This window comes from Pleurodeles waltl, chromosome 4_1 (assembly GCF_031143425.1).
Source record: "Pleurodeles waltl isolate 20211129_DDA chromosome 4_1, aPleWal1.hap1.20221129, whole genome shotgun sequence".
NCBI lineage: Eukaryota > Metazoa > Chordata > Amphibia > Caudata > Salamandridae > Pleurodeles > Pleurodeles waltl.
In genome coordinates this window covers 272691658-272718605 of record NC_090442.1, presented here as the reverse complement: position 1 = coordinate 272718605, position 26948 = coordinate 272691658, and the positions used below count along the sequence as shown (strand labels likewise).

General features: G+C 44.5%; 1 protein-coding gene across 1 annotated transcript in view; it reads left to right on the top strand.

Annotated features, from left to right (window-relative positions):
- Positions 1 to 26948, top strand: part of MPPED1 (metallophosphoesterase domain containing 1) — a 716237-nt gene that overhangs the window by 267758 nt on the left and 421531 nt on the right. Inside the window, exon 3 of the mRNA XM_069230050.1 lies at positions 18999 to 19180. Coding sequence (XP_069086151.1) covers positions 18999 to 19180 — 182 coding nt within the window. The remainder of the gene's footprint in view (positions 1 to 18998; positions 19181 to 26948) is intronic.

Genomic DNA, 26948 nt, shown 5'->3' with positions numbered 1-26948 from the left:
TAGCTGTTGACAACGGATCTGGCCTCCAACTGAAGAATCTGGGAATCTGATGATCCAACCTGGAAGCAAAGAGGTTGATCGAAAACGGTCCCCAATGTTGGGACAGAGAGGAAAACACTTCCGGATGAAGTTTCCATAGACTGGAGTCCCTGAGGTGTCGAGAATGAAAGTCCGCAATCTGATTCTGGCTTCCCGGGAGATACTGTGCTGTCACAGAAACCCGATGGTCCAGGCAATACTGCCAAAAACTGGATGCCAGATTGGAAAGTGCTTTGGAGCGAGTGCCACCGAGATGATTGATATATCGGACCGCAGAAATATTGTCCATCTTCAAGAGGACGTTCGACTTGATAGAGTCCTTGGTCCAACATTTGACTGCAAATGAACCAGCTAGTAATTTGAGACAATTTATATGTAAGCTCTGTTCTTGTAGTGACCACGTCCCTCCAGTAGAGAAATCGCCACATCGAGCACCCCAGCCTATTCTGCTGGCATCTGACTCTATAACCAAATCTGGAGCCGAGCCGAAAATAGCTCTGCCATTCCAGGCTCCCATATGTGAAAGCCACCAACGAATTTCCTCTACCGCCTCTTGTGAAAGGGTCACTTTTTGAGAGTACTATAGGCGTTTGTGCAGGTGAGTTGCCTTGAGACACTGAAGAGCTCGGTAATGCAGTGGACCCGGGAAAATTGCCTGAATAGAGGAGGAAAGAAGTCCTATGAGGCGGGCAATCTGACGCAGAGAGACTTTTTGTTTGACCAAGGTACGACGTTGTTCGTGATGTATTTTCATCATCTTGCTGGAAGGAAGGCTTAGAGTCGCGGATACCGAATCGATAGTGAAACCTAGAAAGACCAGTTTTTGAGAAAGGATTAAAAGGGACTTGGCCTCGTTTATGATCAACCGTAGGCCTTGTAGCAAATTGACAGTTGTCTGTAGATGAGTTGAAAGTTGTTTGGGACACTGGGCCAGAAGTAAAATATTGTTGAGGTAAACAATTAACCGAATTCCCTGAGCTCTGAGATGTTCCACCACCGGTTTGAGAACCTTGGTGAAGCACCACAGAGCCGAGGAAAGACCGAACAGAAGGGTAGTGAACTCAAAAGTTTGATTGCCCCAGAAAAACTGAAGAAAACGTCTGTGGGGTGCAAAGACAGGAATGGTGAGGTAGGCGTCTTTTAAATCGAGACAAGCCATCCAATCTAGAGGGCGCAAGACATCTCGAAGAAGTGGGTTCCTTCCATTTTGAAGTGGCGATACACAAGCCACTCGTTGAACTCTTTTAGATTGATGACCGGTCGAAGACCGCCATCTGTTTTGTCCACTAGGAAGATATTGCTTATGAAACCCCTCGGATGTGGGGTTGTTGGACAGCTGGCCTGTTTGTGCAATAAGTATTAAATTTCGGTGTCTACTAAAAGGGAGTCCTGCAAAGAGAACAATAGGGGCTTTGGAAGCGAAAACTGTGTGGGAGTTCCCACAAATTCTATATGGAAACCTTGAATTGTTTGTAAGACCTATGCATCCTGTGTAATTTGATTCCATTCGTGGATAAAATTCGCCAAACGACCCCCTACTTTTAGAAGGGAAGAAGGGAGAACCCTTACCATAAGAGGCTGTTGCTGAAGATCCTCTGCCACCACGATGTCTGAAGCGTCTGGCCCTTGTCGGGTAGAAGTTGGCAAAGCGGTTGTGATCTTGGAACTGTGTCTGCCTGGAGCCTTGCCCCCTGAAGGAGTTGGTTAATTGTAAGCGGCCGGACGAGCTGCCCCTTCCTCGACCGGCCCCCTGGAAAATATGAGTAGGAAAAACCTTTTTCATTGAGGAGTGTGCCTTGTCCAGGGATGTGAAAGTATTGACAAACTTCCCCATCTCCTTTATGAAGGGTTCACCAAACAAACCCCCTTGCGCTACCGGACCTGCTTCAGAATCACCCAGATCCCCCAGTTTGGGGTCCACTTTAATTAATAAAGAACGTTGGCGTTCAGTGGAAAGGGCACAATTAGCATTTCCCAAAAAAATGATAGCGCGTTGTGCCCAGCCTGAGAGAACCTCAGGAGAAACTATAGTGCCAGAAGATTTAGCATCTTCTGCCGTGTCCAAAATCTTTGTCAAAGGTCCCAAGACATCAAGAAGTTTGTCTTGACATGCTCTCCAAGACCTATCAATTCCTTTCTTAGGGTTCTTTATACATTTTTGAAGAAAGGGAGACATCCTGGGGTCTAATTCTGGAGTGATGGCTACCTTGTCCGCCAAAGATGGGCATGGACACTCTGCCTGAAGACTATTACGAGAGTCTATCTTCAGCGGTTTCCTTATACGTCCCGCAACATAAGATGCCACCTTGTCAGACGGCGCCCATTCAGACGATCTAGGGTGGATAATGTTGTCTGGATCCAACATGTCTGAGACAGAGGGAAACCAAGACCTGGATGGACTGGCGTCTGCTTCTTGATCCCCAGACGAATCACTGTTAGGGAGAGTTGGTGACAGCGGCCTTGAGGAAAGTAGAGGAAATTAAGGATCCGAAGGAGAAACTAAAGAATTCCTAACTTCGTCAAAGGGGTCCACATCAATACCCAATTCACGAGGATGCTTAGCTGGAGGCGCGTCCCCAAAGGTATCGTTGGAGGCAGGAGGAGCGGAAGGATAACAGGTGGGGATGAAAATTTTGCGCATTCGCACGCTATCTGTTGCGATAGTCTGTCCTCAAGGGGACCAATTGCAGCAGAGATGGCCCTATAAATGGACGTGTCCACCGCATCAAAAAATTCCTTCTCCTCATTAGGATCCATATCCATATTAGAAAATATAGAAAGAATAAAGAATAATATTAAATAGTAAAATATTTTAAGAAGTTCCTTCTTTCTTTATAATTTTTTTAAAATATATAATACAAATTATATATATATATATATATATATATATATATATATATATATATATATATATATATATATACAGCTGGGCGTCAGCTGATAGAGAGAAGAGTGTTATGCACTCAAATGCGAGAGGCTAAAGCCAGGGACAACAACACCCCAGTGCACAAAAATGAATTTAAAGGATTTAATACCAACCTTAGTTGCTTGCCTGAGAGAATGTCCCAAAAGGCAGTGTAATAACCCAAGGGTTAAATATAAAGAAAAATATATGGTTAAAATACCGACCCCTGTGCAAGGGGCTTCAAAGCCTTTCTTTAAATAGTAAATTTTGTTTGAATTATAGACCCAGCAGGGCGTCGCTCTCCAGGCAGAGTAAACTCCGTTTTGTTTTTGAAGCAAACGAACGAACGCGTTGAGGAGAACACCCTCGCTCCGCTCTGAGGAGAAAAGGGAATACGCGGGTACTGCTCAGTGTGTCTCCTCAGTGTTCGTTGTCAAGGTTACCTTCCCGACAAGCGCCTTCTGGTGGTTGTCGGGAAGATACGTGCACAGAACAAAAAAGCGCTCGCGAAGGGGCGAAAAACGCTCCCACGAGTAGTTAAAAGCAATTAATATAAAAATACAACAGCATAACCATAATTCACAATGAAAATAATGACAGAAGTTTGAGAGTAATAAAAAACGACTTATCTCGGCTGCGAGCAGCGAAGAAAGAGGAAGATGGGACACAAAGAAGGGACTATTATGGACTGCCTTCTGTTCATTGGACAAAATTCCTACTGTTCATTGGTTGACACTGTACTCATTTGTCCCAACTGTTTATGAGACTTATAGTTTTGTATTGGTTTCTTGGCTGCTCATTAAATAAAGTGGAGAAAGCAAGGCATGATCCTCGCCTCCGGTCCTGACATAGAATAAAGTGCTGTGTGTGCTCACTAACCACTTGGGTGCCCAGGAGGAGGTGATCTCCTCCTCGGCGCCGGTTCCCCGGTGCCGAGGACGAGATCACCCCATCTTGCTATGGGTCCCCGCTCCCCCCGATGGCCAGGCCGCCCCCTCCCTGGGCAGGGATGGAAGGGGAATCGCTTCCTCTTCCACCCCACCCCCGTGACCCCTCTGTGGCGTCTGATGACATCAGCGCGCTTTTGCGTGCTGACCTCATCGGAGGCCTTCCCTCCGGCGCTGGAAGCTGAGCTTCCAGCGCCGGATCGAAGGAGAAATGCAAAGCATTTCTCCTCCGTTCACTTGGAGGTGGCAGAGAAGTCTGAAAGGAGAGGAAAGGCCTTTCCTCTCCTTTCAGGCTTCTCTGAGCATTTCTCGATTGGGCAGCAGAAATGCCACTAGACACCAGGGATTTTTTGTTTTGTTTTTATTTACTTCATAAGGAGAGCGGCCCCTTGGGCAAAGGGCCACTCTCCAGGGGAGCAATTTGTTTTTGGGCTGTTTCTGCCCCCTACAATTAGGCCGATCGGTCCCCAGGGGGGGCAGAAACCCCCTAGACACTAGGTATTTTTTTTTGTTTGATATATGTGGGGAGTGACCGCTTAGGCAAGGGTCGCTCCCCTGGGGGCAAAATTAATTCTTGGCCGTTTCTGCCCCCCTTGGGGGCAGATCGGCCTATTTCTATTAGGCTAATCTGCCCCCAAGGGGGGCAGACACCACTAGACACCAGGGATTTTTTTTTTGTCAGTTTCACTTCAGGGGAGCGACCCCTTAGGCAAGGGTCGCTCTCCGGGGGTGGGGCAAATCTGTTTTAGGCCATTTTTTTGTTTTATTTTTTTATATGTGGGGAGCGACCCCTTAGGCAAGGGTCACTCCCCTGGGGGCAAAATTATCTTTGGGCCATTTCTGCCCCCCTTGGGCGCAGATCGGCCTATTTTTAATAGGCCGATCTGCCCCCGGGGGGGCAGAAACCACTAGACACCAGGGATTATTTTTTTTTGTGAAAATTTCATGCAAGGGGAGCGACTTCTTAGCCAAGGGTCGTTCCCCTGGGGGGCAAATTTATTTTAGGCCATTTCTGCCCTGCCTATTTTTATTAGGCCGATCTGCCTCCGAGGGGGGCAGAATCCACTAGGCACCAGGGATTTTTTGTTTGCGCCAATTTCACGCAAGGGGAGCGATACCCTTAGGTAAGGGTCGCTCCCCTTCGGAGGCAAATTTATTTTAGGTCATTTCTGCTCCCCTTGGGGGCAGATCGCCCTATTTCTATTAGGCCGATATGCCCCCGGGGGCAGAAACCACTTAGGCACCAGGGATTGGTGTGTGTGTTTTGTTTGGGGGGGGCAGCCCCTTGGGCAAGGGTCGCTCCCCATGGGGGCACATTACTGTTGGCCATATCTGCCCTCCTTGGGGGCAAATCGGCTTATTTTTAGAAGGCCCATCTTCCCCCAAGGGGGACAGAAAGCCCACCAGAGACCAGGGAAGATTTTATTTCAAAATAAGAGGGTGGGGGTATGGCCATACCCCCACCGCAAATGAATGGGGCCAAAGTTGTTCTGCCCAGGTGGGGCAGTTACCCCCGATTCACACCCTGGGGAGGGGGGGCAGGAAGTCTACTAAATGCCAGGGAATTAAAATAAATATATATATATATATAGTGGGGTGGTGGCTACCAACCAGTATGGGCATGGTTATGCCCCCACCCCAACTGAAGGGGGTAACAGTCTTTCATCTCTCCCCCACAAACTAAAACATCTTATCCCATGGCAAGCAAGTGGACATTTGATTATTTGGGGTTTTGGTTTTACATTTGGGCCATGAGAGCTTGGCTAACTCTCACAATCGTCCCACTTGGAATGGTGAGGGCTGCACTTTTTGGACTTTGGGACGCTGCCATGTAGAAAAATCCACAAGACCTAGACACATTTGAAAACTAAACATCTGGGTGAGTCCAGGGTGATGTGCTTCACATGCACCCCACACCATTTTTGTGATGGAACCCACTGGAATCTGCAGGAATCCACAAAATTCCTACCACACAGCATTGTCTCATCTATACCGATAGAAATTCTGCCCCACTTGTCCGCCTAAAAATGTTTTTTTCCAAACTGCCCTTTTGGACCCGCTTTGGTTCCCCCTCAATTTTTACATGTTTTTGGCTCTTCCCTGTCACAGGCACTTGGCCCACCTACACAAGTGAGGTATAATTTTTACCGGGAGACTGAGGGGAACGTTGGGGGGTAGGAAGTTTGTCCCCGTGCGGTGATCCCACAGAGAAAGGTGGGAAAAATGTGATTGTTTTGGCTAAATTTGAGGTTTGCTGAGGATTCTGGGTAAGAAAACACCGGGGTATCCACGCAAGTCACACCTCCCTGGACTCCCTCGGGTGTCAAGTTTTCAGAAATGTCTGGGTTTGGTGGGTTTCCCTGTATGGCTGCTGAGCCCAGGACCAAAAACGCAGGTGCCCCCGCAAAAACAGCTAGTTTTGATCATTTTGATGTGTCCAGATAGTGTTTTGGGGCATTTCCTTTAGCAGGCACTGGGCCTACCCACACAAGTGAGGTACCATTCTTATCGGAAGACTTGGGGGAACACTGGGTGGAAGGAAATTTGTGGATCCTCTCCGATTCCAGAACTTTCTGTCACCGAAATGTGAGTAAAAAGAGTTTCTTTGGCCAAATTTTGATATTTGCAAAGGATTCTGGGTAACAGAACCTGGTGAGAGCCCCACAAGTCACCCCATCTTGGATTCCCCTAGGTGTCTAGTTTTCAAATATGTGCAGGTTTGGTAGATTTCCCTAGGTGCCGGCTGAGCTAGAGGCCAAAATCCACAGGTAGGCACTTTGCAAAAAACACCTCTGTTTTCTGTAGAAAAATGTGATGTGTCCACGTTGTGTTTTGGAGCATTTCCTGTTGCGGGCACTATGCCTACCCACACAAGTGAGGTACCATTTTTATCGAGAGACTTGGGGGAACGCTGGGTGGAAGGAAATTTGTTGGCTCCTTTCAGATTCCAGAACTCTCTGTCACTGAAATGTGAGGAAAAGGTGTTTTCTTTTAGCCACATTTTGAGGTTTGCAAAGGATTCTGTGTAACAGACCCTGGTGAGAGCCCCACAAGTGACCCCGTCTTGGATTCCCCTAGGTATCTAGTTTTCAGAAATGCACAGGTTTGGTAGTTTTCCCTAGGTGCCGGCTGAGCTAGAGGCCAAAATCCACAGGTAGGCACTTTGCAAAAAACACCTCTGTTTTCTGTAGAAAAATGTGATGTGTCCACGTTGTGTTTTGGATCATTTCCTGTCGTGGGCACTATGCCTACCCACACAAGTGAGGCACCATTTGTATCGGGAGACTTGGGGGATCGCTGGGTGGAAGGAAATTTGTGGCTCCTCTCAGATTCCAGAACTCTCTGTCACGAAATGTGAGGAAAAAGTGTTTTTTTAGCCAAATTTTTAGGTTTGCAAAGCATTCTGGGTAACAGAACCTGGTGAGAGCCCCACAAGTCACCCTGTCCTGGATTCCCCTAGGTCTCTAGTTTTAAAAAATGAACAGGCTTGGTAGGTTTCCCTAGGTGCCGGCTGAGCTAGAGGCCAAAATCCACAGGTAGGCACTTTGCAAAAAACACCTCTGTGTTCTGTCAAAAAATGGGATGTGTCCACGTTGTGTTTTGCGGCATTTCCTGTCGCGATCGCTAGGCCTACCCGCACAAGTGAGTACCATTTTTATCGGGAGACTTGGGGGAACATAGAATAGCAAAACAAGAGTTATTGCCCCTTGTCTTTCTCTAATTTTTTTCCTTCCAAATATGACAGTGTGTAAAAAAGACGTCTATTTGAGAAATGCCCTGTAATTCACATGCTAGTATGGGCACCCCAGAATTCAGAGATGTGCAAATAACCCTCTCTTCGACACCTTATCTTGTGCCCATTTTGGAAATACAAAGGTTTTCTTGATACCTAATTTTGACTCTTTATATTTCAGCAAATGAATTGCTGTATACCTGGTATAGAATGAAAACCCACTGCAAGGTGCAGCTCATTTATTGGCTCTGGGTACCTAGGGTTCTTGATGAATGTAGGAAGATGGCTCTGTATGTACTATTTCAAAGTAAGAAATAGCATGCACAGAGTCCAAGGGTTCCCCTTAGAGGTAAGATAGTGGCAAAAAGAGATAATCCTAATGCTCTATTTTGTGGTAGTGTGGTCGAGCAGTATCAGAGAGTAGTGTTAAGCATTTGTTGTACACACACAGGCAATAAATGAGGAACATACACTCAAAGACAATTCCAGGCCTATAGGTTTTTATATAGAAAAATATATTTTCTTAGTTTATTTTAAGAACCACAGGTTCAAGATTTACAAACAGTACTTTAAATGAAAGGTATTTCACTCAGGTATCTTAGGAACTTTGAATTATCACAATAGCATGTACAGTTTTGGCAAAAATTGCAATAACGCTAATTTGAAAGTGGACACTACAAAATCAACAGTTCCTGGGGGAGGTAAGTAAATGTTAGGTTCACAGGTAAGTACAACACTTACAGGGTTCAAAGTTGGGTCCAGGGTAGCCCACCGTTGGGGGTTCAAGGCAACCCCAAAGTTACCACACCAGCAGCTCAGGGCCGGTCAGGTGCAGAGGTCAAAGTGGTACCTAAAACACGTAGACTTCAATGGAAGTAGGGGTGCCCCGGTTCCAGTCTGCCAGCAGGTAAGTACCCGCGACTTCGGAGGGCAGACTAGGGGGGTTTTGTAGGGCACCAGGGGGGACACAAGCAAGCACAGAAAGTACACCCTCAGCTGCACTGGAGCGGCTGGGTGCAGAGTGCAAACAGGTGTCGGGTTTTCAGTAGGATTCAATGGGGAGACCCGGGGGTCTCTTCAACGATGCAAGCAGGCACAGGGGGGGGTCCTCAGGGTAGCCACCACCTGGCCTAGGCAGAGTGTCGCCTGGGGGTCGCTCCTGAACTGGAGTTCGGTTCCTTCAGGTCCTGGGGGCTGCGTGTGCAGTGTGATTTCCAGGTGTCGGGTTCCTTGAAGCAGGCAGTCGCGGTCAGGGGGAGCCTCTGGATTTCCTCTGCAGGCGTCGCTCTGGGGGCTCAGGGGGGGTCAACTCTGGGCTCACGGGCTCGCAGTCGCTGGGGAGTCCTCCCTGAAGTGTTAGTTTTCCACAGGTCGAGCCGGGGGCGTCGGATGCAGAGTGGAAAGTCTCACGCTTCCGGCAGGAAACGTGTGGTCTTTAAAAGTTGCTTCTTTGTTGCAAAGTTGCACGTTTGTTGAACAGGGAGCTTCTTGGTCCTTTTAGATGCAGGGTAGTCCTCTGAGGCTTCAGAGGTTGCTGGACCCTGGGGGATGCGTCGCTGTTGCAGTTTTTCTTGAAGTGGGGAGACAGGCTGGTAGGGCTGGGGCCAGAGCAGTTGGTGTCTCTGTCTTCTCTGCAGGGCTTCAGGTCAGCAGTCCTTCTTCGTCTTCAGGTTGCAGGAATCTATCTTCCTCGGTTCTGGGGGGCCCTAAATACTCAATGTATGGGTGTGTTTAGGTCTGGGAGGTTAGTAGCCAATGGCTACTAGCCCTGAGGGTGGCTACACCCTCTTTGTGCCTCCTCCGGATGGGGAGGGGGTCACATCCCTAATCCTATTGGGGGAATCCTCCATCTACAAGATGGAGGATTTCTAAAAGTCAGAGTCACCTCAGCTCAGGACACCTTAGGGGCTGTCCTGACTGGGGAGTGACTCCTCCTTTTATTCTCATTATCTCCTCCAGCCTTGCCACCAAAAGTGGGGCAGTGGCCGGAGGGGCGGGCATCTCCATTAGCTGGGATGCCCTGTGGCGCTGTAACAAAGGGGGTGAGCCTTTGAGGCTCACCGCCAGGTGTTACCGTTCCTGCAGGGGGAGGTGAGAAGCACCTCCACCCAGTACAGGCTTTGTTCCTGGCCACAGAGTGACAAAGGCACTCTCCCCATGTGGCCAGCAACATGACTGGTGTGTGGCAGGCTGGAAAAACTAGTCAGCCCACACTGGAAGTCGGGTATGTTTTCAGGGGGCATCTCTAAGATGCCCTCTGGGTGTATTTTTACAATAAAGTGCACACTGGCATCAGTGTGCATTTATTGTGCTGAGAAGTTTGATACCAAACTTCACAGTTTTCAGTGCAGCCATTATGGTGCTGTGGAGTTCGTGTTTGACAGACTCCCAGACCATATACTCTTATGGCTACCCTGCACTTACAATGTCTAAGGTTTTTCTTAGACACTGTAGGGGCATAGTGGTCATGCACCTATGCCCTCACCTGTGGTATAGTGCACCCTGCCTTAGGGCTGTAAGGCCTGCTAGAGGGGTGACTTATCTATGCCATAGGCAGTGTGAGGTTGGCATGGCACCCTGAGGGGAGTGCCATGTCGACTTAGTCATTTTCTTCCCACCAGCACACGCAAGCTGGCAAACAGTGTGTCTGTGCTAAGTGAGGGGTCCCTAGGGTGGCATAAGACATGCTGCAGCCCTTAGAGACCTTCCATGGCATCAGGGCCCTTGGTACCAGGGGTACCAGTTACAAGGGACTTACCTGGGTGCCATAGGTGTGCCAATTGTGGAGACAAAGGTACAGTTTGGGGAAAGAACACTGGTGCTGGGGCCTGGTTAGCAGGCCTCAGCACACTTTCAAATCATAACTTGGCATCATCAAAGGCAAAAAGTCAGGGGGTAACCATGCCAAGGAGGCATTTCCTTACAATGAACCTACAATCCCGATATATCCCTGCAACGAGAAGAGTCCAGCGGACGTAACAGTTTATTGCTTTCAAAAATCTGACATTGCAGGAAAAAGTTACAGAGTAAAACGTAGAGAAAAATGGCTGTTTTTTTCACCTCAATTTCAATATTTTTTTATTTCAGTTGTTATTTTCTGCAAGAAACCCTTGTAGGATCTACACATATGACCCATTGCTGAATTCAGAATTTTGTCTCCTTTTCTGAAATGTTTAGGTTTCTGGGATCCAGCATTGGTTTCACACCCATTGTTGTCACTGACTGGAAGGAGGCTGAAAGCACACAAAATCGTAAAAATGGGGTATGTCCCAGTAAAATGCCACAATTGTGTTGAAAAAGTGGGTTTTCTGATTCAAGTCTGCCTGATCCTGAAAGCTGGGAAGCTGGTGATTTTAGCACTGCAAACCCTTTGTTTATGCCATTTTCAGGGGAAAAAACACAAGCCTTCTTCTGCAGCCCTTTTTTCCAATTTTTTATAAAACAACAAAGTTTTCATTGTATTTTGGCTAATTTCTTGGCCTCCTTCAGGGGAACCCACAAAGTCTGGGTACCTCTAGAATCCCTAGGATGTTGGAAAAAAAGGACGCACATTTGGCGAGGGTAGCTTATGTGGACAAAAAGTTATGAGGGCCTAAGCGAGACCTATTCCAAATAGGCAATAAAAGGCCTGGCACAGGAGGGGGAAAAGGCCTGGCAGTGAAGGGCTTAAAATATAAGCTTAACTGTGCGATTGTGCAGGGGTCTTAGAACTGACTGTGATCGTCTCCGTGCAAATTTCAGCAAAAAGGCAGTTTATTAAAGTGACGGAGCTCCGCAGCAGCAATACTGACCAGACACAGTTTGGCTTTCAAATTCCTTCATTGGGGGCTGGTGGAGAGGGCTGGGAACGGAACCTCGGCACACTTGTGCATGGTGTCCTACCGCTGCTGCGTTGTCAGGTGCCTCAGAAGAATGTAGCCAAAGAAGGGGAGAGTGGAGTGAATGCCTATACAATGCTATGTTAAGACTACAAAATACAGTAAAGTGGACTTACTCATCTATCTGTACACAGTGAGTTTGGATCCTCAATGTTTTTATTGCACATTATTTCCTAGGCCTTGGTCTCAAAATCTTTTTTTTCAAGTTTTTACTCAACTCTCATTAGGCATTTCACTAGCCCTCAGTTCAGCTGTGTCCCCATTGATATGAAACAGGCTATAATGGCCTGTCTACCATAGCACAGCCTCTGCTGTTGAACATTGCTTTTAGTCTGATTTTGCGATGTTTCAGTGTGGATTTACATACGCAAATTATGTGGAGCATTGTTTCAGGACCCTGTCATGGTGGCAGATGTAGAAGAGAGAGAAGGCACCCCAATCAGGATTTGTTGGACCTGCCCCTTTTTGCAGAGTCATCCCCAAACTTTTTGCCTCCTTCCTTTTATTTTTTCTGACCAGTTTTTGTTGGCTTTATGACTCTAGGCACTTTATCACTGGTAACCAATGCTAAAGTGCATATGCTTTGTGTAAATTATATGTGTAATTGGCTTTTCCAAGATTGGCATATTTGATTTACACAGCAAGTCCCTAGAAAAGTGCACAAGAGGTGCCCAAGGTCTCTAAATCAAAAGCTACTAGTGGGCCGGCAGCACTGATTGTGCCACCCACCTGAGTAGCCTTCTAAACATGGCTCAGACCTGCCACTGCAGTGACTGTGTGTGCAGTCCTGAACTGCCAATTAGACCTGGCAAGTGTACCCACTTGACAGGTCAAAACCTTCCCTTTTTGTACATGTAAGGCACCAATGAGGTAGGCCCTAGGTAGCCCCATGGGCAGGGTGCAGTGTATGTTAAAGGTAGGACATGTACTGATGCGTTTTACATGTCCTGAGAGTGAAATACTGCTAAATTCGTTTTTCACTGTTGCAAAGCCTATCTCTCCCATAGGTTAACATACAGGGACTGCCTTTATATATCTTTTAAGTTCAGTTTCCCATTGGGAGCAGGCAGAGATATGGAGTTTGGGGTCTCTGAACTCACAATTTAAATATATATCATATGACAAAGTTGGTTTTTGGATTGTCAGTTTGAAAATGCCACTTTTAGAAAGTGTGTATTTTCTTGCTTAACCATTCTGTGCCTCTGCCTGCTTGTGTATTCGATGTCTGGGTCCGACTGACAGTTGGGCTGTTTTTGAATCTCCACTAGACAGTGACACAAAAGGAGCCGGGGTGTAGCCTGTATATTTTGATGGGTCATCTGGGCTAGTGGGGAGGGAGGAGCTGACACTTACACCTGAAAGGGTTGTGCCTGTCCTCACATAATGCAGTCTCCAACCCCCTGGTGTGTGTCTGGGGCCAGGCCTGGGCAAGGTAGGATCTTGTCAGCAACAGAGATTTTCCTTTGAAGTTGCGTATTTCCAAGGCAGAAAGGAGTATAACTAATTGACCCAAAACCCCAGATTTTTAGAACACTTCTGGATCAAGAGGAACCTCTGCCAAGGAGAAGAGAGGAAGAGCTGGAGGAGTACTGCCCCTTTGCTGTGCGTGCTTTGCTGGGTTGGCCTGAAGTTGATGCTTCTGCCTTAGAGAGGGCAAAGACTGGGCTTTGCTGTGTATCCTGCTTGTGAAGTTTCTCCAATGGCTTGGACTGAGCTTGCCTTCTGCTAAAAAGTCTCAAGTACAGCAAAGACTTCACCTACCAGCCTCTTGGTTCACTTGCTGTTGACTCTAACTCGCCAGGTGGTACCTATTCCAGTTTCTGGGCCCTTGGGAGTGAAAGCTGGTGAAAAACCAAGAAAACCAAGTGCACTGACCTTGGACGACGCCCGGACTGACACCACTGCCGAATCCTGCGAAGCTGCCTGCAACTGAAGCTGTGATCCCTGCTAGAGTGCAATGATCCCACAGGCCCAACGCCGCTGCAGCCTCGCTTAAGTCCACAACTTTGTGAGTTCCGAAGTGCTGTGTCACCGATGTCCGTGACACTCGACTCCGCCGCAGCACCTGTAGCCTCGTGGTGTGACCAAGACCCCGTGAGGATGCCGCACCACATTGTGACTGCCAGAAATCGATCCCGCCGGAAGTGCGCCACCTCATCTCCATACTCCACAGCAAGGACCCGGCGGCTCGCACCAACGCCTCTGCTTCTTCATTCTGCAGCACCGTAACCAATGCCACACCGGATCCAGCGACGCCTCGATCCCCGACTCTGTGCACCAGCCTGTTTCCACATTTCCACAAGATACTGTACCTGAGGGCCTGTGCGACTCCATGACCGGCGCCATTGGCATCAGATTTTTGAGAGCGACTCCATCACGACGTCGTAATATCACCAAATTGGAGCATTTGTGTTTCTAATCGCTATATTGAAGTTTAATCTTTGAAAATGCATAAATTTGCTTGTGTATGTTGGATTTTTGTCGCTGTGGTCTTGTTTTACACAGATAAATATTACCTATGTTTGTAAACTGGTGTTGAGTCCTTTTGTGGTGTGTTCACTGTGTTACTGTGTGTGTTGGTACAAATACTTTACACATTGCCTCTGAGATGAGCCTGACTGCTTGTGTCACGCTACCAAGGGGGTGAGCAGGGGTTATCCTAGGTGTGTATCTCCCTTGCCCTGACTAGAGTGAGGGTCCCTGCTTGTACAGAGTGTAAACTGACTGCTGAGCAGAGACCCCATTTTTAACAGTATTTTAGAAACCTTCCTTTGATGTAAAGGTTAACGGGGAGTTGAGGTATGGTTGGGGTTTCATCGCGGAGTAGCTGGCTATTGTCACCCAGGTGTGGCGTCGCTTGGAGGATTTTTGTTTATCAGTCAGCAGTGGGGCCTACTTAATTAGTTTAATTACTGTAGTTTTAAATTGAGGATAGTTGATCTGTGTGTCCCAAAGAAAATTTAAACCAAGAGTTGCCAATAACAATGTGAGGTAGGCTGTAGCTGGGGAGTGGGCTCTCATGCTAATTTCCTGCCACAGATGGTATTTTAGAGTCTGCATGTTGACATTTTGTATTTTAAAACCGCATTTAATGTAGGCACCTTGCCTGGCCAAGGGTTGTTCTGTTAGGTTGAATTCCAGCCTCAGCTGGAGAAGTGACATCTGTCGAGGCAGATGGAATAGGGACCTAAACGTTTTGGTTATAATCTTGTCCAGGAGTAGGCCATTTCTTCCTTAAGGCCTCCATACTGTACGCAAATGTTGGTACCAATTTTGTCTGGATTAATTCCAGGAGGGGTGTAAGCGATGGTCCGGCAAGCTCTAAGTTGTTGAAATGCCATCAGGTAGGAATTGGCTTTCAAAAGCAGGCAGGTTTTGTGCTGCTTAAAAGACCTGAGTTTATCGAACAGCAATCCAAGATATTTGTATTCAGTGGTTGAATCAAGTTTTGCTGTTTCCAGGTATCATGGTCATGGAGCTAGTAGTTTGCTTCCCTATAACCAGGGTTTTTGTTTTTTTCAAGGTTTATTTCCATTAAGTTCTTCATTGAGTAGGCTGACATGGCATTCAAGAATCTTTGGAGGCTAATCTTTGTGTAGCTGATCAAAACCAGGTAATCGCCGTACATCGGGCTTAGCAGATGTACATTTGCTTTTTTTTGGTACATGTGCATTGACCTTGTCTAAGATTGGTGGTAAGTCTGGCAAAAGCATATTGAAAATAATAGGAATGGGCATACACCCCTGCCTTGACTGGTGGAGCCACTCCCCAACTTTATCCTGACCCATATGTCTGTGTAGAGGGGATTCGGGCTTGTAGCAGGCCCTGGGGGATGTTCCAGCTAATTAGCTTCCCTTGATCCACAAGGCCAAAGGATGCTTAGTAGGCAATAAAGTAAAGGAAGAGCGACTGATGATTATGCTTGCTTTGGTCAGTTAGCTATGAAAGGGCTAACATGTTTGTGGTTGTGCATATACATTTAGAAATGCTTGTGTGGTTGTGGGGGTTATTTGCTGTTTTGCGACCCAAGACCTTAGTTCCTCCAGTAGGCAGCCCTTCAAAGTACTTTGATTCAATGTCGAGGAGGCTATCAGCCAAACGTTAGTGGGGTCGGAGATCTCCCCTCCTTTGTAAATGGGGGAGATAATCGAGCCCTTCCATGAGTCTTGCTTTTGTAATGCTAAGACTGGCTCCATGCTCTCCGCACCAAGACTCCTAGTTCTCTTTGAAGATCACAGTGGGAATGCCGTTCTGGCGCTCCTTCTCGGCTACCCTTTGCAGTATGTTTTTAATGATCTCTGCAGCTTCATAGGACTGTTTTTTTCTATGTTTGTTATTGACCTTTATTAGCTTGAGTTGGGCCCTGCTTGTTTCCCTGGATGGTCCTTCTGAGAGGCCTTTGGTACTATTGAAGCGCAACACCACATAGGGTGATCAGCTGTCCTTTGTTCATTGTTGAGGAACAGATGTAGTGATTCGACAAAAACTCAGGCCAGTGCTCTTCCTATATATTTAAAATTGTGATGGATTTTGTCAAGCCATTTGACGTGTTCATGGTCTCCCAGAATCTCTCATGCCTGCTAGTTTTGATATCATATAACAGCCTGGCCCAGAATTTGTCTTTGAGTTCTCTCCTTAACCGCCACCTACTCTCGCTTTTGCTATTTTAGCTTTAAGGGATTTATTCCTAAGTGCTTTTTGGGATGCCCTTAGTGCTCGATTTGCCTTGTGTTTTAGGCCTCTTAGTTTGCAGGAGACTGTGGTCTTTGTGACTCCATGTTATTGACTGAGGTCCAACACTGGCACATTATGTTGTCTAGCAAGCTTCTTCGTGAACTGTTCCCAGTTTGTTGGGACATCCTCACCTACAATTAGGCATTTTCAAAATGTTATCTTAGCAAGCTCTCAGAGATTGTGGGCTAAGCCAATTGACCATTTTATTCTTTTGTTGTTAACAGTGTAAACTGAAGCATGTGTTTCAACAACTAGCGTGTTGTGGCCAGGGTTAATAATTAGGCCCAGTTTTGTGGTCAATGATGGCTTTCCCCTATTGCTGCTATACCTAAACTATCAACAAGGTGAAACACAGAGGATATTAGTATTGTGAAGTCTATAAGGTAGCTGCGTGTAAGACTGTGGTAAGAAACTGCTGGTGGGCTGTCAGATGGAAAGCAGCCATTAACTACTCTGAGGTTAAGATGTTCTAGTTCATTAACAAGTTTTAAGCCCTTTTTGTCTGGACGGGAAGATGCTCATTTACTTTGAGTTTGGATTATCCAGTATGTATTTTGGGGTGCCAGAATCTCATTCTTTGGTGTGGTGCCCAACATGTCCATATTGAAATCCCCTTAGAGGAATAATTCCATTGGATTCAGTCCATTCAAAAGCTCCACGGGCTCGGTTTTCAGGTACTCTGTTACTTTGCATTTCCCCTTTGCTATCAGTGGCATATGTATGTTTACTATTGCCAGGGGAATTTGTGATACTTCCCAAGTAAAAGAGGTGCAGAGTATATGAAGGCCTGGGCATATTGTGGACTTGCACTCTCCTTTGAATGAGGCTGAGATATATATTTCCAGACCTTCACTATGACGACCATAGTGCTACTCCTTTGTTGCGGGTACGGAAAAGGTAATGCAGTCTGCAACTGATGGTGATTCCTCTACCCAAGGTTCCTGCTGCAGGATCACCTAAAATTATCTTAATTAGCCCTGCAGCTCTCGGTCATCCACTTTGCTCAGCAGGCCATTGATGTTCCATGGGCATTGACAGACTTGTTGACCAGAAGTGGTGCTATCTGTGGGTGAGATTCATTTCTGTGATCTTGGTCTGTGCAATTCCCTGACACCCAAATCCAGTCAATTGGCTTATTGTGTGGTTTCAGTCCTTGTTTTTTGCGGGTGATATGCTAAGAGTGCCCCTTAAGACTGGTTCCTTTGTAACACTGGGTCTCCCTTGTTTCTTTTAATATAAATGAATACTCATCAACATCAGTGAAGAAGCACTTTAGGAAGCATTTGAATATATCTGAGACCTGTGTTGAATCACATCTAACTAGAAAATTGTGGTGAAAGAAGAAGAAACAATATATCAGAGTGATCAAATTGAGTAAAGGTGAGTTGCTTCTAAATAATAAAAATACACTAGAACAGTTCTGAAGCTTCTATAAAGCACTTTATACCAGAGGTGGCCATCTCTACTCTTGACAAATAGAACATCTAAACCAAATTAATCTCCCCTTGAAGCCTAGGGAAAATAGAGAAATGCTAGAAGCCCCAGTCATTAGCAACAGGATTCAACGAACAGCTAAAACTCTAAAGCAAAATGAAGGCCCAGGACTGAAAGGCTTTATCAGAATCTTTTATAAGACACACTTGATCATAATGACCCCCAAACGTGAGGCTCTTTTCCACTACATAGCCAGCCACGGCAAGACCACTCCCTCAAGCCGAGAAGGAGTGATTGCAATTATTCCTAAATAAAGCAGAGAACCTAGTCTGTGCTTGCATAAGCCCTTAGTACTCCTTAATATATGTGTTAGAATTGACTCAGAAATTATGACAGGTAGGCAAACCTAGTACAGGCAGATCAAGCATGATTTAAAGAGATTCAGAAACATGGACCTGCTTCTTTTGTACCTTCTGACTGACCACGTAAATACAGTCAATGAGATCAAAGAGTAGTCATCACTGGCAATGGAGAAGCTGCCCAGCTATTTGGCGGGTCTCTACATCTGTTTAGAATGACAGTGGGGTTCTCTGATGAAACATCCATCAAGAGGTTCCTTGACACCGACACTTCCACCAAGATGGATGTCATTTTGTCTCTTTGTAGGCAATGAGAAGATAATAAAGATTGGAAAAGCCTCATTACAGGGAAATAAGTAAATGAAATTTAAAGGCAAAGTAGTACATTTCAGATGGCCACAAAATGTGGGTGGTAATTTTTGCCAACAACAGATGTGACAGAGTTTGACCAGGGGGAGTTTTCTGAAGCAGACTGGCAACAATTCTTCATTCTGCTGTGTTTTTCAATAGCCCCTTTGTACACTTGGTCGCTCAGTCTGCAGTAGTATTGACAAACAATAGAAATATGTTTACAAATAGGTTTTGTTCATAAAAACCTTAGAGAAACGTTGAAAATGCCTTTTTCCAGTGACACCTTAATGGGCACTTTATTTGGCCCTAATACCGGTGACTCAATAAAACAATTTTGTAAGTGTTTACAGATCTTCCCCTTTACTGAAGGGAATATAGAATTATGTGAATTTGTACACTACACTGTTTTTGTCCTTTTATGACATGTCTGACATATAACTGTGGATTGCTTCTCTGTTCCTAACTGGCACATTAGTCATGGGCTCTGTATGCTGGGAAGAATGCTGTTGGAATCTTTAATGCTCTTGTTTGAAAAGTTTTTTTCACCAAAGTACGTTTTTGTGTGTTTGGTATTGTATCAGATAAAGATACCTGCTTCTTTTATTTATCATACTGCAGGGTGGATCCAGTCCCCCATGATGCTCCAAAGCCTCCAGGATACACTCGGTTTGTCTGTATTTCTGATACTCATTCCAGGACGGACCCAATACAGATGCCATTTGGAGATGTTCTGATTCACGCAGGTGATTTTACAGAGCTTGGACTTCCTAGTGAGGTTAGAAAATTCAATGAGTGGCTTGGTGAGTATGAGCATTGTGTGCTATTTCTTCGTTTTTAGTCATTATAATTAACAAAAACTGATTGGATGCTTCTGTGAGTGGCCATTAACAGCCCAAACGTGGGACTTCGAGTTACTTTGATAAATGTGACAGCCTTCTCCCGCTATCATGCTCTTAATTTAGTATCCTGCTGTAGTTTGATTTGTCAACAAATTGTCTAGCAGAGAACGGAGGACCAGAAGGAGAATAATGTGATTTAGCAATAAGCTGGGATTTCCATTTGGGGCTCTCTTCTGGGCCCCCAGTACATCTAAAGGGCCTGTAAAGATCACTTGCTTTCTGGGGCTCTTACAAATCCAGGTCAGTCAATGTTCTGGCAACATTTTCATCTCAATTGTTACTCTTGTTTCACCTTCGTGGACATGCCAGTGACATCAAATATCAAGAGGTCACTTGCTGTTGATGCATCTCTTAAAACTAAGGGGCTTGATAGTAATATACTCTGTGTTAAGCTGGTAATCATGGACGAACTCCGTGATGCAGACTTTTACTTCAAGTCATGGCCAAATTTAAAGAGCCACTGGTACAGTTTCTCTCGGGTTCTTATACAGGTTCTTAAAAGTCTTAGAAACCCACTGCATGTCCCATTCTGACTGACTATATTCCTGGGCTTAAGTCAAAAACTAGCATTTGACCCGGTCTGTCAATTTTGCATTTCCCATTCTCAGTCAGAGTTAGAGGAGTCACTTGTTTTCTGTAAGCAGACCTAGTGCTGGCTCTAACATCATAAACTCCTTGCCACTGCACCCCTGCCACATGAGTGCTGGGTTAACACTGTTGAAAGACCAACCCTGTTGAGGAGAAGCTCTCCAACACTGTTTTTGCTGTTCTCTGTTGTGAGCAGCAAAAGGTAAATGTGACCCCCAGCACTGGAAGAAAACTCCCACTGCTTCAGGAACATTGCTTTTTTGGTTTGGGGGTTTGTTTTTGTGAAACAAAAGATATGCCGGCCTGACCGCCCAATCAAGGCTATCCAGCCCGCATTGCCTTGTTTCCATTCAATGTGAAAATTCCACACCCCAAGAAAGCTTGCTATATCTTCTCTTCTTTAATTATTTTGTAAGAATGGAGATGATAAGCACTGTCATTAATGACCGTTGGTGGGTATATTTCCTCTGTAGCAGTTATTTTGGTGGTCATTTGGTGGATATCTTTCCCCTTTGAGGATCCAAAATCGTAATCATTTCTGATGGCCTGTGTTGATCGCAGTGGCTTATCTTGCTTACCACTGCAGAGTCCAGCAACTTCTACCAGACTGTGAGCGAACCCATTATTCTTTGGGTTCTGAAGTACTTATCTCTGAAAGAAAATTCTCTTATAAAGTAGGATTTGCACAGTACCTAAATATAGCAGGGATTGGTGCCCTTACATAACCTAATACATTTGAGAAGCTCACCTTTGGGTTATTTATGGTTTAGTGGATGTAAGACTTCAACCTTTAACCAGTAGATGTTGCACCCTGCTGAACCCTTTGCTACATCCCCTCATTTAGAGATGGAAGCGCCACCTGACTTTTGACAGTAGAGCCTCAGCTGGCTCTGCTGACAGAAACTTGCAGCTGGCAGTCCTTCTACCACAGGGCCACTAGCAATAATGGACCCTGAGGGCCTTCCTATATTGGATTGTCCTTCCAACATACATTTTTAATATTCTCAACCACCATTAAACACGGCAGTCATGAAAAGGAAAAAATCAGAAATGTCCTCAATTGCCAGAAAACAAAACTCTTAGTACATCAGAGACGTTTCATTTTTCTTTTAAAGAAACCAACTCCCACTTTGAGTCTAAATTAAAATACTCTACTGTCTCCTCTTCTTCTATGCTGCCAAAATATTCTTTCTTTCTTATTGCCATAGCACCCAACACAGTTGTTTTGATCCAGACATGACTCTGGGCTTCCTTTTATGTCCCTGATTAGCTTCTGCTTCTAATTGATGATAATCTGTGAGCACAAATTCTATCTTTGGCACTTGTTCATTTTGAGAAAGTGGGTTGCCAACCTAATAAACACACCCTGGTTAGATCTCAACACATTTCTGCGAAAAGTTAGCCTCATTCCCAATAGTTTAGACTGAAGCAGCAGGCAGTTTCACTGGAAAATTTTCTGCATTTCAAACATTACAAACAATTCTGAAGTCAAGGAAACATCATAAAAAAATTCTAAACTTATTTACAATAAGTAGTCAAATTTAAAAACAGAAAGCCACCAACATGGCTAAAATCAGGTAAGGAGAAACAGAGATTTGAATGTTTAAAGTTTTGAAGAAAAACGTCACTAGAAAATGCAAAGCCCTAATAAAAAAGTGCCAGTTTACAGTTCACTTGGACGTAAGTGCGATTTCAGACTGACCCGAAGATGGCCACAGCAGTCTAATTAACAGGGATGGCGTTAGCCACGACTTTTGATTTTACTTAAATAAAATCTTTAAAGGGGCTTTCAGACACCTCTCTTCACCCTTTGGAATTTTGTTGTGTCATTGGCATTTTGTTTCCACACACTACAGCATATAGCATAGGAAAATGGTTCACCCTACTTAAGCCTCTGGTTAACGTCCCTTTGAGTGATTACATTTTGTTCTTACAGAGTGGACATCCATACGCAACGTTATTCCTTTTAGTGCCTGTGTTGCATGATGTGAGAATAGGTGCATTTAAAGTGAGCCCTGGGCACATCCCAGCTTTATGAGTTTTTCTTCCCTCCCAATGCTGTTGTAAATTCATTTGAAAGCGGACTTCAGCTATTTCACAGTATGCCATATAATGTTCTTGGAATCCTTTTCACCAGTGTTTCTTTAATAAACTTTGCCCAGGAAGAAAACCAAACTTTATCCTGTTAATTTGCAGGACTTGTAACACTTTTATTTAAATGTAGGTGAGGTGTAATTTGAATTTTTATTATCCAATATTCTGTACTGTGATCCCTCTTACCATCCTTCATTCTGACTTCTTTCTTTCCTTCTTTTCTTTTTCCATCTTTCTGTTTTGCCATCTTTTTCTTTTTTTTCCTACTTTTGTTCCGTTTTACTTCTTTTGTTCCTTTTTCCTTTTTTCTTTAGCTAATTTTTCTTTCTTTCATTCCTTTTTTGCTACTTTATTTCTTTTGTTCCTTTTTTCTTCTTTTTTTTGTTCCTTTTCACTACTTTCTTTTTTCTTTTTTTCCTTTTTTCCTTCTTTCTTCCCTTCTTTACTTCTTTCATTCCTTTTTTCCTTCTTTCTTTTGGTCATTTTTCCTTCTTTCTTTCTTTTTCCCTTCTTTCTTTCTTTTACCTTCTTTTCTCAATTCTTAATTTTTTGCCTTATTTCTTTCTTTCTATCCTTCTTTCTGTTTTGTCTTTCTTTCACTCTTTTCCTTCTTTGTTTGTTTTTTCCCCTATGGTTCTTTTTTGCCTTTTCTTTTTCTTTCCTTTGTTTTTTCTTTCCTTTATTTTTCTTTCTTTTTTTACCTTATTCCCTGTGTTCTTTCCTTCTTTCTTTTCTTCATTGTTTCTTTCTTTCTTTGCTACTGCTTTCTTCCTTCCTTCCTTTCCTTCTTTTCTGCTCTTTCCTTATTTCTTTCCTTTCTTTTTTGCCCAATTCTTTTTTCTTATTTTGCTCTTATAGCACTTTCCTTCATTCTTTTTTGGCTCTTTCTTTTCTTCTTGCTTTTTGTTTTGGCTCTTTCTTTATTCCCTCCTTTCTTAATTTTTGCTTCCCTTCCTTCCCCATTTTGCCTCCCCCTCCTTTGCTTCTTTTCGTTCTTGCCTTCTTTCTCAAAGAAAAGACTAGCAGTCAGTGCCAGACCAATAGCTTTTTTTAGGTCCGTGTTAGCCAAGAGCTTTTGATTTTACTAAAAGTTTGCATAACATAGTTATTTATAGGGTTTTTCAGTCCATCCATTTGTCTATGCCTGTGTCATCCAAATATTTATTTAACCTACACCAGCATGCATCAAGGGGCAATATTAGCCCACTGCAGCCATTGACTGTCTTCACTATGAGTTACAGCATGCAGACATTTCACAATGAGCACAGCCACACACAGGGTATACCATGGTAATGTCTACTCTTTTGAGAAAAGAAAAACACATTTTCCTTTAGCCAATGTTGGCAGTTTCCTGAAAGTTAACATTTTGCAAAAACTTGACAAAAGACTTGCCAAAAAAGGCTGGTAGCCGATGTCAGACATATTGGTTTTGCCAGTGCTTGTCTACCTTGTGACTTAGTTTACCATTTAGATCACACAGTCCTGCAGAAGGCTAAGGTCAGAAGTTAAAGATGTTGAGGGTCCCTTAAAGTTAGATATGTTGTTATCCAGCTCTCACTGAATCTGTTGGTTTTGGCAAAAAAAGATCAGAGCAGGACAAAGCTTAAGTTGTAGCTGCTCCGATCTATCCACCCTGGCAAAGATTTGCTATCTCACCCCGTCCCAGTTCCTGTTTTGGTTCTCAGAATTCACCATTGGTAAAGACTGGAAGTCGTAGGCTGGCAGGGCTCCAAGAGGCCAGTTACCTTTTCAGAGAGGTCCATCAGAGCCAGTTTTCAGCACAGCAGTAACATGGTTTTCATACTTTGCTACAGTGCCTCCCACCTATGGAAGCCTCAGAATGTTGTCCAAGTCCTCTATAGAAGACAACAAGTCTCACTTTTTAAAAATACACCTCCTGGTAACACATGCAGCCCCATGCAGCCCCCATGTGCTTCAAGCAGGCTTCTATGCATTGTGTCCGTCTCAGACTAGGGCATCCTACATGATTTAATCCTCACTGGTCAAATGAGCATTGTTGGAGTCAAGAGTCCTACTCCTTTTTGTGCCTTTAGAGCAGGTAATTACATGCCAACTCCTTACCCTTGGAGAGCAGTTCCAGTCTCTGCATGCCAACAGGAATCCTTGAGTCTTTCTTTTAGCTTTCATTTGGAGTCTTCTTCTTGCAAGATGTTTTTTCCCAGCTTCGGCAATGTTCTGAAGTGGTAGTTGGGAGGTGCTAGTTCTATTTTGTGATCTGGCCAGTGATTGAAGAATTTCCGATACCCCATTCTGAATATTTTCTCATAGAATCCCTACCTCCTTTTTTCTATCCTGCTGAGAATGGAGCCTGAAAGCCTAGGGTAGCTTTGGGAATCAATGTCAGCAGTTCCTGACAGGCCCATTTGGAAAGGAAGAACTGGGAAGGATGCCATTTGTTCTAGCATCTGATTCTCTCTCCTCCCAGATAGCTGATCCGTGCTAAATGACCACTTCCTGACAACGCCCCTGCCTTTCTGCCCTCAGAGGACAAGTTAGAGCCTTCCTGGTGGGGCATTGTTAGTAAGCCAGCTAAGTCTATGTATTTGGTCTCTGGAGCAGAGCTGACTGGCAAACAATATTTAAAGAATTTTTCTCTCAGGCACCACAAAGTACACTTTTTAGAATGTACTTTTCTACTAAAGTTATCAAAAATGTGTATGCACTACTGAAATCGATTTTTCAAACTAGTTGAAAAATATAATTTATTCATTGCTGCAGGATTTTACTACACGAATATATGAAATAATGATTACATTCACAATCATGTTCCTGGAAAATGCAGCTTTGCCTGCATAGTGAGGTCATGCTATTCTCAATGCCTGGTATACCACATAATAAACACCGGGCCTGTAGGCTTAGAAGGCATAATTTATGGATGACTTAGCTTATCTATAAAAATAGGTTCATCTATATGGTAAAAGCATTTTCCCTGCCATGTGTCACTGCAGTGCTTTTAAACTGCAGCCTGTTCATAGCACAAAGATGCTCCCTGAGGCCATATGTTTTAGTCATAAATGTAGGTGGTTTAAATACACGCTGCAAGCATATTACCTTTATCTTCCATGTCTCCAGTGCCTTACCATAAAGGCAAATACACCAGTCATGGGAAATCACTGAACATATGATTTTGGTCGAACGTACCCACACTGTGCCACTGTTTAGCTGTGATATTGCACACAGAGTACTAAAATCAGGACAGCCAGACAAAAAAAATGTCCCTGCTTATATTCACTAATTGCAGTGGTTTAATATAGATTGCATGTTAGTAATCACAAATTTGTTTAACAAAAAGTGGAATAGCAAAGCATTCTGATCACTTTGCATGTTTCTGACCACTACATTTTGGGATTTTCACATAGAGCATTCCAGTGTTTTAGTGGTTGCAAACCAGTTTGTGGCTAATCTGCAGTCCACTAATTGTTCGTACATTTTGATGCTAAATCCTTAGCACAAGCTCCAAGGGGGAAAAGGAGAATGGATCACAGAGTGTTTGTTACACAAACTAGTCTTGAGCTCAGAGTCCAACTGCTTTACCTGCTACACCTCTGGCCTCTAAATGCTCAGATAGCTGTCCATAGAGTCTGCAAAGTGGACACAACAAGGCCCCACAAAGTTCCAGTTCTCTGCTGTGGTCACAAGATATAGCCAGCACTGGCCTCGAGTTGCTTCACATTTTTTCCAAGGCTGGCCTTCAGAGGTAGCTACCTAGACTGTTAAAACAGAGAGCTACATGTCCTGATCAGTCCGTAGCCGGATGTCCTAGCTTCTCAAGACACAGTTGTAGTTGAGTTGAATTGGAATTCATTTGGAACCTCAAAAGAAAGGACATCTGCACATGTGGGGAGGGGCCAAAAGAGAGCCACCTGAAGCACAGTCACTTGTCCTTCTCAGTATTCTGCAGAATTGTGGAGCGCAATGGGATGTCGAAAGGAGGACCTTGCACCAAGCTTCCACACCTGAAGGGAGTATTAAAGTGAGCAAAGATGTGGAATGGTGTCATCATGTTCAGAGACTAATTTAATCAACCAAGGCTGATCATACTAGTCAGAGACATTGTAAAGAGTGGTTTGACTAAGGCAGATGGAAATAGAAAGGGAAATAGAAATGTGCAATGATCCACATACTAGTTTTTCTTCAAAGGACTGAAGAGGCCGCTAGAGAATGCTAGCTAAAGAACTCTGATGTCCTTTGTCAGTTGATATAAGAACAGGCAACCTGGTCAGTTTAAAACTTGAGGAAGGACATGAAGGACAAGAAAACATGGTGTATGACTGCTGGTTCTATTCCATTGGATGAGTTCCCACATCACAGTTTTTGGCTTTCAGTCATGGGAATAGGTCTGTGTCTTGGTGTTATGGGACTGAGCACCACTGATGTTCTCTGCGTAGCTGGGGCGTGAGAGGAATCAAAACCTCATAGTTCATGAGCTGGAGCTCCATTTCCTCAGGAGAGGGCACAGCTGTAATGGAGGTGGATGTGTGCCCTCTGAGCAGTCTGATGGCAGACAGACATTTTTCTTGCACATGAAATCAGTCTATCCTACTTTGTAGATGTAATGCTTCTTTCTGATAGAGACTTCTAACCGCAGATTCTTCACTTTGGAATATTCCTCAGACTGGATCCGGAAAACTTTAAATCAGTACCCCTGTGCGCTGGGAGGTAGTACTGATGGCTTTGTCAGCATCATCCGTGCTGGATGTGATCATCGTGGGCCTATATAACGGTACCACCTGAGCATGCCAACATCAGTTCCTGTCTTTCCACGCCTAGAGATGTGGCTTTCGAGCTACCCCTGGTCTTTCTGAGACAGTTTTTTCTGCAGTTTTAAAGTTTGTTTTGTAAAACATTTTCTCCAGTATGCAAGCAGATCGACCAGGTTTAAGCCTTGTGGGGAATGTCACAGGCAAATGTCTATCACTGATCCTCGTTTGGTCTGTCTATTGGTATTTCCGATCCTCTCACAAGT